At 34.9% G+C, this 17,211-nt stretch overlaps 2 protein-coding genes across 2 annotated transcripts in view; one reads left to right on the forward strand and one right to left on the reverse strand.

Annotated features, from left to right (window-relative positions):
* Positions 1-9,526, forward strand: part of ITGA4 (integrin subunit alpha 4) — a 49,501-nt gene extending 39,975 nt beyond the window's left edge. The window contains exons 18-28 of the mRNA XM_053471944.1: positions 2,886-3,036; positions 3,826-3,924; positions 5,290-5,369; positions 5,696-5,785; positions 5,912-5,999; positions 6,219-6,326; positions 6,437-6,556; positions 7,791-7,910; positions 8,362-8,457; positions 8,947-9,066; positions 9,374-9,526. Of these exons, the coding sequence (XP_053327919.1) occupies positions 2,886-3,036; positions 3,826-3,924; positions 5,290-5,369; positions 5,696-5,785; positions 5,912-5,999; positions 6,219-6,326; positions 6,437-6,556; positions 7,791-7,910; positions 8,362-8,457; positions 8,947-9,066; positions 9,374-9,466 (1,165 nt within the window). The 3' untranslated portion in view covers positions 9,467-9,526. The remainder of the gene's footprint in view (positions 1-2,885; positions 3,037-3,825; positions 3,925-5,289; positions 5,370-5,695; positions 5,786-5,911; positions 6,000-6,218; positions 6,327-6,436; positions 6,557-7,790; positions 7,911-8,361; positions 8,458-8,946; positions 9,067-9,373) is intronic.
* Positions 9,527-12,539: 3,013 nt separating this feature from the next.
* The window catches only part of CERKL (ceramide kinase like), a 47,546-nt gene continuing 42,874 nt past the window's right edge, over positions 12,540-17,211 (reverse strand). The window contains exons 9-13 of the mRNA XM_053471945.1: positions 16,954-16,982; positions 16,758-16,866; positions 14,409-14,505; positions 13,500-13,678; positions 12,540-12,767 (exon numbers count right to left, since the gene is read on the reverse strand). Coding sequence (XP_053327920.1) covers positions 12,686-12,767; positions 13,500-13,678; positions 14,409-14,505; positions 16,758-16,866; positions 16,954-16,982 — 496 coding nt within the window. The 3' untranslated portion in view covers positions 12,540-12,685. The remainder of the gene's footprint in view (positions 12,768-13,499; positions 13,679-14,408; positions 14,506-16,757; positions 16,867-16,953; positions 16,983-17,211) is intronic.

The following is a 17,211-nucleotide window of genomic DNA, read 5'->3' on the forward strand; positions in this document are numbered from 1 at the left end:
GCCAAGTCAGTAACACCAGAATAGCACTTTTCTAAAAATGTTAATTAGGAGATACAGCTGCATCTGAATTTGCATCCCTCTGAGCCATAAGAAGGCGTCTGCTCCGGGAAGCTGTCAGTCACAGCTTGGCCCACCACTTCTGTGACCACCCGTGGTGTGAAGCCTGGGTGTTTGGGGACGGCATAGCTACAGTCTCACAGCTCCCATGTCCTCAAGAGACATTGAGCTCAGTTACATTTGTAACAGAAAATTTAAAATTGAGCACAAATTATTTGACCTTTTATACATGTCACTAGGGGGTTAATTGCTTCCTCTAATTTGTGATTCTCCATCTTTCTGCCAGCAGAATTATTTTTTTCCCCTTTTTGGTTAGTGGAAAGGGCTGTTTTACAAACAAATCAGCAGGAAAAGGTAGTTGTTCCTCTCTTCTTCAATAAACATGAAGGTTATTTGTAAATTTTATGAGGATATGGTTGAAATAGGAATTAAAAGGTGTTGGGTCGAAGGCCCTCACATGTTCTTGCTAGTTTTAGTATACACAGGCATGCCACCTTAACTCAGATCCTTAGCGAATAGAACCCCTTTGATGTGTCACCCACCAGGGAATTTGTATGATGTCCATAGAGAAGCTTCTGTATTCCTATAGATGCAGCCAGTGGTCATATGGGTCATTATTACTAAAAATGGCTGCTTTTACTAATGCATGTTTTTAAAAATCAGAACAGGTAAACTCTGCTATCTAACATAAACACATTAGAACAAACAGGGATGCAAAAACACTGATTTTAGGTAAAGCTCTCACTAGTTTGTCATTGCATTTTTGGTAGATGAAATGAGGATCCGTGGGGGCTGGTCCTATCCTAGTGCTGAAACTAGGACCCCAAAATTGCATAAAACCTACACTATTAATATACATTCCTATATGCTAATAAACGGTAAAGCCTGTACACGTTGACCTGTGCACTATACTTCCTGGCATATATTATGGCTTTTTAGCGTTGAAATCCAAACTCCACATGGCTTTTATAGGGTTAGGTACGTCCATCACAATTTTGATATACTCACAAAGGAGCAATATCTAAAATCTCCGATACATTTATTATTTTTGCATTCTTAGCTGTTTTTTTCTGTTGCATGAGAAAAAATAAGGAGATACATAAGAAAGATCACACGTAGTTGCTACAGCATCCTCAATATGTTCCTCTGTAATTTGCTGTTTTCTTGGAACCTAGCTGTTTATGCAGCGCTTCTACCTTCTGTTGCTTGTCTCTGTGCCAGATTCTCTCCCAAGGTGCACAATGAGTAATACTTTGGTTTCCAGCCAGATCATTCTACATATGCATCCTTCTTTTCAGGTTTTTACAGACATTTTCAGTAAATTACAGATATATCCTTGTAGAGTTTTTGTTAATGTCATAGTGATACCATTGACGTTATCCAGGACCCCATTAACTAAACACTGTGCGGAGTGGCCAGCAGATTTGATTACCATATAGAAAAAATGCCTTCTAATAGATCCCACTAATATGTACTTGAAAATTATGAGATAAAAACAAGTGTCGCATTTTAACAATCCAGCTGTTTTTTTGGCAGTTTTTGTTTTGCTAAATAATATACTTAGAGCAATTTATGTTTTTGTGTAAGAAGTTTTTGGCATTTGTGCCCAGATTCATGTAAAAACGGAGTAGTAGAGTAGTAGTACACAAAGGTGCGGTTCCACACCTACAAAAACCTTTGTTAAAGTAAATAAAGCAGTGTAGACAATGTTCTGTTATCTTATCATTGCTCAGAAGTCATGATTTATGCATTCTTCTGTTGATCCACATTATAGTCATAATTTAGATCCATATACTGCTTCCTGTAAGCGTTGCGTGTAGATTTTGTCCACGTCTCACAATTTAAGATGAGTAAATTTGTTAATGTCAGCTAACGATGGTAGACCTGCCAATGTGCATTTTAGCTAAGCCTGTGAAAGAACACAGAAAGCTACCAATCCAATCTTTGTAAATACCCAGATTGGAACGTAATATTGTGTACCTTACCGTGTGGTCTTGGCACTGGCAGCTTAATTTGTTCATAAAAGCTTAAGGCTATTATAAAGTTGATTATTAACTTGGGTACAGGCTATAACAAATCTCCTGGGCTCTGTTTGCTAATTATTTTTAAGATATTGAAAATAAGACAACGTGGTAACTATAGATATGTTGTCAAACTTTTACTAACTCATTTGACATTTTGTAAAAGAAATCCATAATAATATACAGTGTTGGGATGCTAAATTAGTTAGGTGGATAGGGCAGCGGCTAAATGGCCTGTGCCAAAGGGTGATAGCTAATGCAGACTTTTAAGAGGAACGTCACATTTCTCATAGAACACCTTGCCTTTAAGGTTTAACCCCTTAAGGACAATGGGCTGTCCCTAAACCCATTGAAAACAATGCATTTTGAGCCCGTACATGTACGGGCTTTGTCATTAAGGGGTTAATGTTGATATCTGCGCAAGTTCAGACCTTCCAATTCCCAAGGAATAAGCAAAATGACAGCTAAAATTGGGAAATGTATGGGAAGTGTTGTGAATGCAACATAATTAATTTGGGAAGTGAAATTCTAAAGGTTTAGTATAATATATATTTTATACAATTTTTTTTTTATTAGTTAAAAGTAAGCAGATAATGTGACAAAGGTGGAAAATGCATGTTAGATGTTAGGTTGTCTTAGGAGAGATATAGCAGTGTTGTGATCCTTTAGATATCCTTTCCATTGAGTTAATACATAATCGTTATCTGGATGGTATAAAACAAATAACAGGGGCAATGCAATTGGCAATATCAGTAGACAAACAACCTTAGTGTTACATGATTAACCATATATTTTCTTGCATTTTAGGACTTTTGAAAACAGCTCTTATCTAGTAATTGGTAGTATGAAAACTCTAATGATAAATATTACCCTGTACAACGGTGGGGATGATGCATATCAATCTACCCTAGAGATGCGGCTTCCCAAAGCGCTTCATTTTATCAAAGTTTTGGATCTGGTAAGTCCGTAGGACAAAGGTAATATATATATTCGTTGGGAGTCACACATAAATATATTGACAATTGCTGGAATAATGGTGTGCAATGTATTGCTAATGCTTCTGGCACTGACAAGGTTAAATTTATTTGTATCTCATTATCTGCTTCTATGTTAACAAACTGTAAAAGCTATTTTTTGTTTACTTGTTTTGTTGGATACATTCAGTGAGATCTTGTTGCATCACTACTTTTAACATGTTCAGTGCTGGAATGATGATAAGCAAATCATTGAATGTGGCTTAGCAATAACATAGAGCTAAATGTTGCTCCTGTAAAATTTGGAGCAGAGGCTCATTTAGATGGGGAGATTCTGCATTTGCAAGGGAGACCAACTCTTATACGTGTTAACGTGCACACGATCCACTAGATCAAAAAACTTGCAAGATCTTGGATGTCCTTTCTAAAAACATTTCTGAAATGTTGAATGTTACAGTTTCTATTCAGGGTACATGTAACACACAAATGTTACACGTATCCTGAAATTATCACTATAAACACAAAATACGTTAAGTGTGATCTGTCCTTTGCCTCCTGCCGTTCTTCCATTTTCTAATCCATTTCAGATCCAAGCACACAAATGTATTGTGTTTACAACTATGTCTGAGCTGTAACCAGAACATGCATTCATTTGTTCCACTCCACCCTGCCAATCAGTTTGCCTCAAACAAACTGGACAGACACTAGTGATAATGTAGATAGTGTTTCTGCGTTTATCTTAATAAAATGTGATTATTTTCTTTTATCTGCAGCCCGAAAAACAGATAAACTGTGCAGTCACTGAAGAAGAAAATCAATTAACAACATTGCACTGCAGCATTGGCCTCTATTATGTTGATTCACTTTCAAAGGTATGTTTAGAAAGATAAAGGTGGATTCCTTAAAATCTAATAAGTAGCATCATTACAGATAATGTCTTGTTAAAACTACTGTGTCTTCACCATTTATTTAGCTACAAATCATTTGGATGAACTAGGAGCCTTTCATTACTGTTTACTGCATGCACTGTTTCTTTATTCCTGGGAATAGGCAACATTAGGTCCTGCAGCTGCTATGCATGGTATCCATTATCATGCAGTTGGCTAAGTATGCTTCTGTAGCAGCCGGTGTAGTAGATGTTTCCTATTCAAGTTAGACATCGAGCAACATGTATGTTGGCTATTTCTTGTGGGAGGGATGGCCACATTTATGAGATGTTTTTCAAGTGAAGGCAGTAGGATTTGGTGAGAGACTGGATGTGAGGGATGGAGAGGGCAGGTGTGACACCAAAGCAGCAAACTTGGTCAGTTGGTTGGATGGTGGAGTCAACAGTAACAGAGATGTCAGGAGTTGTGGGCTGAGAGGATGGTATTTGAGATGTTTTAGATATTTTAGGCGGTTTGTCCTTACAGAACTGCTTAAACTTTTTTTTAAAACATATATCTAGGATGTCTGGGGTGGATGGCTCTCTTGAGGTCATTCCACGCTTAAAATGTTTGAATCTCAAAATAGCTCTCCTATTTGGGTTTATTAATTGGACTCCAGTTTTGCTAACTCCTGACTCCAAGTGATTAACCTAGGTGTCAACATATATTTTCCAACCTACATTGATGTTTGAATGATGTATTTAATATGGATAGTCAAAACAGATAGTGTTTGTTCATTATTGTAACTTGGATGAAGATGCCACTGCATGTCTCAGCCTAGTCAGAAAAGAATGTATATGTAAAATTGCTTATCTGCACTGTGTAGGGAGACCTATGCTTTTAGCTATGTTTGATATCAATAGCAAAACTGCAATAAAAAGCTTTTAGGGGTGAAATCCAGTATAATATAACAATTTTTAATCATAGAAGAGGCAAAGTATTGCAGATTAAGTACTATCAGTACATTTTAGGATGCAGAGCAGGTGACATACAAAGTATACTTGATGAATTGCCATGCCGCATTAATTTTTTTTTTCTTGCAAGAAGGGCCAAGTGAGCCCTCTTTAATGAAGGGATGCACTTGGCTCTTCTTGCAGGAGAAACCCTATGTGATACTGTCCTTTCAGCATCACATAGTTACGTTGGTCAGATATTGTGTTTCAATTACCTCAACTTATGCTGTATTAAAGTGATTAAACCACAACCATTAATGTACATGAACTATTTGTTAATGTATTTAATGTCTGTGTTCCTGTACAGAAGTTTGCAACATAATTAAACCCCATAACTATTTATGTCATTTTTCTATAGCAACAGTTTTCTTTTCTCCTGGATGCAAGCTCTCTTACCAAAGCCGAAGAAGACCTTATCATCAATGTAACTGCAAACAGGTAATCACTCTATGTAACAAAATTACAGAACAATTATATACTCAACAAACTAAAACATATACACACGTGTATTTTTCTAATCCTGATACCAAGATAAGATTTTATTTTGCGTTTTCTAATGCTGTTTACCATTCCCATTGATGCTCATGTTCATTCTGTTGGCAATTCTTCTGACCCTACTTGTTGTTAGACTGAAGTCCTACAATTGACCAACAAGTATTGGATATTTCAAGGCATAGGTTATCCCAAACACAATCAAGGTGAATAACATAACTGCTCAGAAACATGCCCAGAGTTAATTCCTCTTCATCTTGGTCTGTTTACAGTGAAAATGAAGTACACCAGGACACATTATGGGACAATGTTTTCACTTTTGCTATACCCACCAGAAAGGAGATTAATCTTAATGTAATTGGGTAAGTAATAATCACAAGTATTATTCTTATACTTCTTTGCATAAGTCACAGGTAGAATTCGATAATCATTGATTATGATATGTATACATAACACAGTTCATTAACTATTAAAACCCCTTTTTTCAGGAGCGTTTCTCCCTTCTCATTTGTGTATGGACCCTCTGATGAAGTACAGGAGCCATGTGTAATGGAAACGATAGATTTCACCTTTAATGTAAGAGTTTAAGAAATTCCCATATTGAAAGCATTTTTAAAATTATGTTATACAGTATTTTCAGCATGTCGGTTAATATTTGTGCATTTTAAATCCCCTCGTGATATTTTCAGGAAAGGTTTATGGTAAACATTTTTCTCCACCTCTACAATGCATTATACTTTGGATCGTAGCGCCTTGTTTGAAGCAATAGGCTAATGTCTTGAAATTTCATTTAAGGTAATCAATAGCGGACCAAGTGTTGCTCCTGGTGCTGTGCTGGAAATAATGTTGCCAAATACGTTTGCCCCAAGCAAAACCAAGTTGTTCAATTTACTGAATGTCAAGGTAAGTTACCTTCATAGATAGTATGTTATGTCCAACATATCCTGGGAACATTTTTGTTCATGTGTATGAAAATATTTTATATTCTATTCATATGCCTTGACTCTTTGCAGACCTCTGTTGGCGAATGCTCTTTTGAAAATTACACCCAGGAGTGTGCAACGCCGAAGAGCAACAGAACAATATTTGGGGATCTAATTGCTTTCTTTTCAAAGCCGGAAAAGAGAACTTTGGTAAGTTGCTTAAGTTATAATTTATTTCTAGTTTACAGTAAATTGCTTGACATAATGTCACGCTGTACCATATTTGTTATAGCTTAATGCAACCTGAAGTCTTTTTATGAATATACTTAACCATCAATTGATATTTGTTAACCTTTCAATTTAATTAAATGATATATCATAAATTATTTGAACTTAACTCAGTAAATACAGACAAATGAAAGTACATATGGCTCACACTTTTAATGTAATCTAATTGCTGCTCATTATCAGTCCAGTCCCACGCAGTCTCTTTCCTCATGCGTGGTTTTGAAGTCTAACCTTGGCCGTCCACACCTTTTAAAATATGAAATAATGACATAGAAATACATAATGGGTGAATAATGGGAGGCGAGGTGTATCTGTAAAGTTTCCTTGGTGAATCACAGAAGGCCACACAATGGAATTTTTTGTTTTGTCGGTTAAAGTGCTTTTTTGGCTTTGGCTTTTTGTTTCTAAACAGGCCATCTCCTAAGACACATTAAAAACAAATACGCTTTTCACATAAATTAAGCTAACCTGTTTTGTGTCTAATTTCTTGTTGAATTCCAGAATAAAACATGAAAAAAGTGTAACAATGTACCAAAAATATGAATCACATATATATCTGAAATGTACACCCAGAGCTCTGTGCTGCCTTCTTGTTTTATAGGATCTCAGGTATATATTGTACACGATTCCCGATGAGGACTCCTAATTCAGTAATAGGAAAGTTGTCAGGACAGTTTGCAGGAGAGTGGTTTCAACCACCTCACTTCACGATTCATATATACATTGCTAGCCAATCTCTTCTGCCCATTCAAGGGATTAGACCTTCACAATTCATAGTGTAGTCAATGAGTTGAAACCACATATTTCGCTTTTAATAAATACACTCTACTGTTTTTTTTACTGGTTGAGAATACTAGTATGCTTTTGGGTCATCAGCATTATCTCCACTCGGTTATTGCAAACAAACTGAAAGCTTTCTACACAGTAGAAATAGAAGTATTTGGGGAACATACCATTACCGGTCCCATGCTCTCACTAGTGCTTGTTAAAACCCAACAAGTCATTACTAAAGTTCCTCTTATTCTACTAAACCCACTCCATTTTGAGCAGAAACTTTATTAAAAAAATATTTTTGTATTGTGCTAACAATCATTAGAATTTGTCAAAAAGTAGAATTCTCTAAGACTACTACTTATGATAATTCTGTTTTATTTAGTTCTGTTTTCACGATGACGCTTCCTGTATACGTATTTTTTGTACATTTGGAGAGGTGGGAAGTGAAAATGAAGTAGTTGTGGAAGTTCAGCTAGAACTAAACAGATTGCTTCTAGAAATGGTAAGTTACCAAATGAATCATTTCACCCACTTGCTTGTTTTCTTATTAAAATAGATATGACTGCGTGAATACTAGGCACCGCTTTACATACATTGTACAAAAAATCATACATGTAAAAACTCATATTTAAACATGTTATGCTTTGCAGTTAAACTAGATTATCATGTGGATTCTATATTTGTCTTTTGCTGGTTCCAATCATAATCCAAACACCATCCACAAATAATTTTAAAAAGGATATCCTTGGAGAAGGTTGACCTATGTGACATAAACAGTATCGATCCAAAGGTTCCAAACGAATGTTAATGTACAAAGTGGCAATTAATGTTTCTTCATTGAGGGCAACCATCTGATGACTGAGTGGGTAAAACGCTGTCCTCTATAAATATATAAAACTGCTGTAATAAATACTCATTTAACTATTATTATTCATTTGTTTTTTATTTCTCAGGATGACTCTTCATTACTACACTTTATAGCAACAGCTACTGCAGGATTTGAGAAGAACCCTAGAGTAGTCAACATAAACCCAAGCAATCATACACATGTAAGGTTTTTTTTTTTTTTTTTCCTCTTAAATGCTGTTTTATATGGTTTGGAGTGGTTTGCTTTTTGTACATAAATATTTCCACTTCACCTAAATAAAACTGAGATTTGATTTTTTTTTACTTTGTTTCATATCCGTCTCTGGATTACATGCTGCTAGGTCTCTACACAGTATTTGGCTTATGCTTTGTTTTATATGTATGTATGTATATATATATATATATATATATATATATATATATATATATATATATATATATATATATATATATATATGTCTCATATTACATTATTATACATTGGATTTATGTAAAGAACTTGGTACCGCATTTAAAATGAACCTTTGTTTTTTAAATTTATTTTCATAAAGGTTTTATTTGCATACATTAAACTTACACGATGCATGAAATGTAATTAATATAAATTAAATATAACTGTAGTATTGTAAAATAAGAGGATATCTTAATAACACCCTTTTCCATTTCTTCAGGTTCTAATGGAAGCAATACATAATCAAAAACCGAAGACTCATGTTGTCTACCTGATCATTTTCTTCAGTTTACTATTAGGTCTAACTTTATTTTCAGTGCTAACGTATCTATTATGGAAGGTAAATATATTTCTACTTCAATGGGGGATGTGCACGTTTCATTAGTTAGACACTTCAATAAAATGTTTCTTTGAAGGAACATATTTTTAACTGAAAACAGCACCTTATCAAACATTTTATTCTACCTTAATATTTTGAGCTATTCTAATATAAAAATATTGCGTTGCCCCATTGTCATTGTATAGCTCTTAATTACACCTGTGAAAATGTTCAGTTATTTTAGGTAATACAGTGTAGTATGTTTTTATATTGCCTGATCATATTTTCCTGTTTAATTTCTTTTTTTTTTTACCATTTTTTGTTACAGGTTGGCTTCTTTAAGAGAAAATACAAACCTTTAGATTCAGATAGGAGCAGAAGAGAAAGTTGGAACTATGTAAACAAAGAAGAAGAAAAATAGGAAACAAATCTATATTTTTAAGAGTGGATGAACTTTTACACCACGTAAATTAAAAAGAAAAACAGGGATTTTTTGAGTGCTGTTTGTTGCAGGTTCACCCGTTAGGGGGAAAAAAGCTCTGTACTTTCAGAGAATGTTTTTATTTTTTTAAACTTAAGAATGCACTGTTACCTCTTGAGTCATATGTATATTCAACCAAAGATCTCAGGAATTAAGGAAATCATAACTAATATTCGTTGGGGTAACAACCTTGGAACAAAACTACTTTAAAGCACATGGCTATAGTCATTTGTTGATATATAGCTATCTTGCAAAAATAACTGCAAAGAAATGTTAGTTTTTAGTTTTCTTGAATAAAGGTGACAAGGGTTCGTGAGAATATTCACTAATTTGGACACGGCCATTTGAAAGATGCCTAAAGTGTCCACAGCCAGTGGCCTCCAAAGCCTTCAACAAAGGAAAGACGAACATTATTAATGGAGAAGAAGAGGATGATCAACGTAAAGTTACTTTAACTCTCATTTTGGGTGCAACACCAGTGGCCATGAAAGTGTTTCTAAACCAGCACATAGAATATACGAAGATGGAGAAAATGAACAAGATCATCATCATCAATATGGCAACTGGTTTTAAAACACTAACAGGTCTAAAGACTTTTTGAAACAATAACATAGCGGGCTTTTGGACACATCAATGTAGCAATATATAATTACAGATTATGATGCGACAGTGACCTTTAAAACTATAGACAGCTATAGAGTATGTTTTATAAAAAAAAAAAATACCATTATAATAAAAATTCGAACTTTTTGATCTGGCAGAAGCAGAACTTGTTTAAAGATCCAGGCTAAAGTACACGGTATGTACAGAGTGTGTTTTATCTACCTGACGGCTCTGTGGTTTAGAGAGAGAGACGGTTGTGCTGACTTGGTTACTGCTATTGTCCCAATTAGTCAGAGAAAGCTTGAAACATACAAGCAGATTTTGCAAAATTCAACCGTCAACTTAAGCTGAATTTAGGATTCTTTGTTAGTTTTGGAGAAAAGTTCATTCTACATTTCTGAGGTTTCTAACTGCAATGTTTGAATTTATACTGCATTATCACTGAAGCTACTGTTGTTGAAAATGTTAATGTTAAAGTATTTAATTAAGTAATGTTAAGTATTTATCTGCTAAATCTCTGTGGATTTGCTCTAAATCTTTATTCACCAGGCTCACTAATAGAGTTTACTTTTGTCTCGCAAGAGAAAAGTCCTTCCAAATGTAAGGATAATGTAGATATTACACCAGTGGAATGACGTTGGATGGTGGTGTGAAATGGTGCCTGAAACTCACTAACACGAGAACATTTTATGAGACTTCCCTTTTGACCACTTTCAAACACACTGGCGCACACAATTACTCCCATTAATCGGACAAGCTGATCCGACCTAAAATACACTGACAACTCACAGCTTCACTGACGCACACGCATACTCACCACTCTTCTGATATCAACTCAAATACCACCAGTGATCCCAACTGTAGGCACACTGATGACTTCAACGCATAGAATGCACATTTGGTGTAAGCTGCTGTCCTAATAGGCACGTTTTACATCCAGTATTACATATCATATATTGACAAAAAGGCAGAGACTCTGGAAGAAGCACCTGTCTGTCCCTGCCAAATATATATCCTTAAAAGTGATATCCAGCGGTACCAATCGGCACTCATGTAATTGCACAATGTTATGCAGAGGCCATCATACAATTAAAGGTTTTCCTTAAGTGCATGATTACACTTCAACATGTCCCTTGTGAAAGGCTACACAATATTGTTCAAAATGTTCTATCACAAGCAGACATTTGAGCAGCTCCATAAACCCTGGGGAGCCCCGACTTCTTTCTCCAGGCTGCTCTTACACCAAAGAATCCTCAGCTATAACATGCATACTCCTATCTATAGCTGACAGTACACTGGAATATAGCATGATCAACTATAAACCTCTCTAGTTTAATACATGTAATATTTATAGCCGTTGGCTAGTTCGAATGAGTGGTTGCAAATAGTTGCTATTGGTCAAATAATTATTATTTAAATATAAAGTTTGGGAAACGGACAGGAAACCTCTTTAGCTAACATGTTATTTAAAGGACCTTAGGCTTTATGCTAGAAAAAAACAACTAAACGCAGTTCTATTGATGGAAAAGATACTTCGCACTCCCTATTTCTTTGCCACTTCAAAGTGTATTATTTAACACAAAAACATCAATTGTTGAATAGGGCAGTGATCCATGCCATTCATTCCGATGTTGTTTACGAGCACAGCTACATCAGACTTGTCAAGGACCTGGACTCGTATGTAGAAATTATAGAAATAATGTTATGAAGTGTACAAAAAAGCAATACACATTTTTAGTTAAATGGGGCTATTTGCAATACATTGTACTGTAAAAAAATGTAAAAATGAAATTGCACAATAGAAGTGAGCTGTAAACCATGCAATCGCATGTGAACTGTAAATAAAAGGAGCTTTATTATTGTTGTGTAAATTAACTGTATGGGTGTATTCACCAAAGCAGGAGTTGGCAGAAAAGTTGCTGTTCCAACCTCTTCAATTTGAAAAGTGGCAAGAAGGGGTGCAAAATGCATAGATCAATCATAGTAATAATAGATCAATCAGTGGGGTGACTAAGAAAAATCTCACTGATTTAAATATGCTGTGCACAGGGCCATCCATGCTATTCTGGCAACTGAAGCTTACTGAGGCTGGCCCTTCATGATGTGTAGTGAAGTATGTGAGATGAAACTGGAACTTGCATGCAACTCTTTTAACTCCACACATTCTGTCCCAATGAAAAGTTACTATATTACTAATAGCACCCGAGTCCCCCCAACATTAAAATGTTGGCATGCTCCTGCAATATGAAAACTCATGATCTCATGAAAAGAATTCTCAATGATATTTCTGGCATAATTTTATTTAATATTTTTATTGCAAAACTTAAAAATTCTAGTATATAATCTATATTTCAAATTCACATTTCCTATAAAAAATGTAAAAAATCTGGTATTTTTGTATGGCGTGCCTACCACTGTAATTTCTCATTCTAAAAATGATCACTTCTATGTATTTTTTTTTTTTTAAATGCTTTTACTGCCACAATTTAATAAAATATCTAGAAAGAGATTAGTAGTTTTTTTTTCTTTTTTTTGCTTCAACTATAAAATGTATAATTACAAACAACTGCATTTATTTTTGCAATCGTCGAGTTCTTCAATGTTACTTCCATAGAGATTAATGAGTTCAGGATGCAATCTATATAAAAGAAAGAAGAAAAAAACATCGGCTTACTCAATAACCTAAGAAAATGAAAGCATCCTCTTAAGTTTTACTATTTTACTTTCAGAACACAAGAAAAAATAGTAGACCTAATTGTAAGATAAATTGCTTTAGTAATTTGGGTGTTTCCTACTAGTCTCTAGGTAGCCTTTTTGGTACCTCCTGTCTTACTTTAAGCAAGGTAAACTTGAGTTTTGACAGGTAGCTAAATCACATAATAATTATTAAAAATAATGTGTATCGTATAAACATTTTGCTCCTTTTATCTCCTCCAAAACACAAATGTATAAGGGGTAATAGGGGGATATTGCTGAACATAAATCCCAGTAAACATTGTACATATAAATGCAGTTTATGTGGTTATAATAAGATAAAAATTTAAAAAATGTTGGTCTTTAGGGTACAAAATACTCTTGAAGATAAAAAGGGTTCAAAACAACAAAGTAAATGTGACTTTAAACACCTATTTGAAATAAGGCATTCAATTCAGTGGTATAATCTAAGGACAGATTAAAACAAATGAAAATCATGTTTTCTTATTTGAAGGAATTAGAGAACTTGATGTAAAAATAAGATGGAGATGAAGGATTAGCTGCAGAGACATGTGAAAACTATAACGTAACATACAATCCCAGCTTTAATAATGCCTACAATTTTATGAACGTTACAATCTCAAAAACACAAAGTATTATCGGGGCATTCACTCACCTAACATGCACCTCGGACGTCGCCTCCAATAAATCCCCATCAATATTCCAGGGATGATTGTCTTCAGAAGAATGGGTGGGCACGTCATTATTGTGTTTGTCGTAAGCAACGTTATATATGGTTCTCGGGCACAATTTAACTTCTTCAACCAAGTAAGTTTCCACAAAAGGAAAACTGAACTAAAACGGGTCAAAATGGATCAAAATTGTAAAAGTGTTAGAACATATATTAAAGCAAGAGGCTATACTATTACTTACAGTGCCGATAACATGAATAACAAGATTACTGTTGTTCACATATAAATCACACCAACTTAAATGAAAACAGGCCTCTAAAATAAGAAATATATTACATGCCACGATAACAAAGTAGAGGATTCAGTGACATGAGAGCAATGGAACAATGTGGAGTAAAATCCAAAGTTGGATTTATCTGACACTCACAAGTGTTATTCATTTTACAATTCTAATTTTAGAAAAAAAACATGTTGTCAAAACAACAAAGATAATATCGGAGAAAAAAAAGTTACTTTATTTTAATACCAGATGGAATTGAATATTTATTAACTGAACAAGAACACATTTAGAATTTAGCTTTAAAACAAGAATGGATTAGACTTTACTTGCCAAACACATTATGTAAGGATATTCCTCTTTTGTATCCCTGAAGTTAGATATCTGGAACTTTCAGGAATAAAGCTAAGTAGCAAGCGTGATGCATGGAATGATAGAGGGATTAAAACAAACTAGTTTTTGCTTGTTCAGGTGAAAGGTGTGATGTCATACCGGGTGGAAAACAGGGGTAACATCAGGAAATGAGGGGTTCAGGTGAAAGGTGTGATGTCATACCGGGTGGAAATCATGTTAACCATTTCACCAATTGGTGTGACGCTAATATTAAAATCCCTACCTGGTTTTTCTCAGTGGCATATCGTTTCAAATGTCTCACAAATTCTTGTCTTGAAGTATTTCTTACAACAATAAGTGCCATGGTGCCATCATTTAGCCTAAAGAAAAAAATATCCACATACATAAAGAGCATTATTAAGATATTAAGAATGGGCTAGAAACGTACATAAAATGTGTGGCAGATATTTTAGCATTCAGGTATTATATAATGGTGCCTATTTTAAGATATTTATAGGGCAATCCCCTCCAAATGTATTACTAGTACCAGATTACAAATACATTTTCTTTTTTTTAAATCTTTTTTAGTTTTTGCACAATATAAAGTTTTCAGGCAGCTGCATATTAGTTATGTATGTGTTCTAGTTCTGCTATCGACTAGACCAGGGGTAGGCAATCTTCGGCTCTCTTGATGTTGTGGACTACATCTCCCATAATGCCCTTACAGTCATATTGCTGGCAAAGCATCAAGGGAAATTCAGTTCACAACATCTAGAGAGCCGAAGATTGCCTACCCCTGTACTAGACAATCATCTGACTCCTTGACTCCTGAATTCTTTTACCCCTTTTTTAAGCTTGACGGATATAAACAGTTGTGGAGGTTTTTTTTGTGCTGTTCATAATGGAAATGTGTTTTAGTTTGCTTGTTACATCAAAAGCCACAATGGAATTTTAAACGTTTCCTGTTGTTGCACCCAGAGGATAAACAATTGTTGTTTCAGAAATAACACACAGGTCAGATACCATATATCATATCCCTAAGCATAGCGAGGATACTGGAATGGAACTCATTTACAGCATTCTGAGAAGATGACTCACTTTATCACAACACCGCATGCAGACGTCAAAGCCGGTACATGTGTGTTCTCTAATATGAGGAGTTATCCATCTGTTATTCCTTGTGTATTATTTCTTCTTAGCAAATCATATACCTCTGTTTCCTTATTCTATATGCTTTAAATACTAATAAAATGTTCTCTCTCCATCCATTCCGTTATTTCTTTTTAATCACATAAATGGGCATTATCAGGTGCCTTACAAACCCTCGTTTGACCTGTGAACATACTGTGAAGAAACAAAATCAGGATTTTCCGGACCTGACAGACTAAGTGTAATGTGCAACAGCATATAGCCTTATAGGTCCATTTAACAGTTATGTTATTCTGTCTCTAAAAAGTATTTCTCTTGGTTTAATTAATTAGAACAGTGACCTTCCTCCGTTTGTTTTGTGTTTTCTTTGGACGTAGGCCTAGATGATGAAGCTTTGCTTGGCACACACAGACATTTTATAGAGAGTAAAACAAAACTGGGTAATAGAATAAAAGGCAAAATTGAGTTGTCAAAAATGAGTAATTGAGTAAAAGATAACTAAAGTAGAATGACAAATGACAATTTACTAAATAAACAATAGATGCAAAAGTATAACTATAGGTGCTTCTCAGCAATTAGACACAGATAGAGAGAGGGATATATAGCTAGAGATAGAGAGATAGGTAGATAGATAGAGAGAGAGAGAGAGCGATAGAGAGAGGTAGAGAGAGGTAGAGAGATAGAGTGAGATACAGAGAGATAGAGAGAGAATTCTAGTGACTGTCGGATTGAGAGACACAGCATTGTGGGGTTTTGCTGAGGGGTGAAACCATTATTAAGGGCTTTGTTTTTCGTGCAAATCAGCAGAAACAGACGAGTCATCCAACCAAAAAGTTAGGAAAATATTATGTTTAGTTAATGGCAGATTCTGTAGGAGAATACAAAATGAAGTATAACATCAAAATGTAAAATATAAACAATAACAAAGAAATGTACAATGTACTGATACAAGAAGAAGAGGGCCCTTTATTTGTAAACTCACAATTTGGTAGGAGGTTGAGAGGGAATGAGACAAAAGGAGAGAGACACTATTATAATATATATATATATATATTATTACTTTATACATTTTTTTTCACTTGTCATACTACTGTAATTTAAAGCTCATTGTACATGTAGAATCACAGGACACTGCACAATCAAGAAGTACCATTAAAAAGCACCTATCTGAAGCATAAAGTCACAAAATTGCCCTGCAGGGTTTTCTCCACCTCTTTCTGAGTTTCTACTCGCACATAATTACAAACAACCTTAGCCTTACATAATCCTAGAGGACTACAATCATAGTAATTATACTTAGAATATTCTAGCTAGACTACTTGACCTAATTTTACTGATCCAATAACAGATTATAATCCTTAAACCGCAGTGCTGCCCATTTTCTGGGTTCGAGTCAGTGGCCAATCTCTGGAAACGCTTTAAGAAGGGCTTAAAATGAAATTGACAGAGTAGGGAAGTTTAATTCTTTTAAGCTTCCACTGACCTGGTATTAGGTGCCAAGCCTCTTGGAGCCATGGGACAAAGGCAAGGGATTGCCATAACGCTTACATTCAGCAACTGACCCTCGGTGCGCTGCCACTGATCCTTGCTGCCTGTAAGGAATTAATCAGATTCTTAGCATGGCTCCAATTAGATCATAAGAGCACTTGCAAATAGATTTAATTTAGTTTCAAACTCACCACATCTGTCTTCATTCCTGTTTTGCTCTCTGTGTGTAAACATATATTTTAATTAGTACATATTTATCAGCAGCATTCTTAAATGAAATGCCACATACATACACTTTTCTTAAAAGAAATATAGAAACATAGAATTTGAAGGCAGATAAAAACAATTTGGGTCATCTAATCTGCCTATTGTTTCTGATGTAAAGACTTAGATTCAGGATAGCTTAATGTCTATCTGATGTATGTTTAAATTCCCTCACTGTATTGACT

Source organism: Spea bombifrons, chromosome 7 (assembly GCF_027358695.1).
Source record: "Spea bombifrons isolate aSpeBom1 chromosome 7, aSpeBom1.2.pri, whole genome shotgun sequence".
NCBI classification, from domain to species: Eukaryota; Metazoa; Chordata; class Amphibia; order Anura; family Pelobatidae; genus Spea; species Spea bombifrons.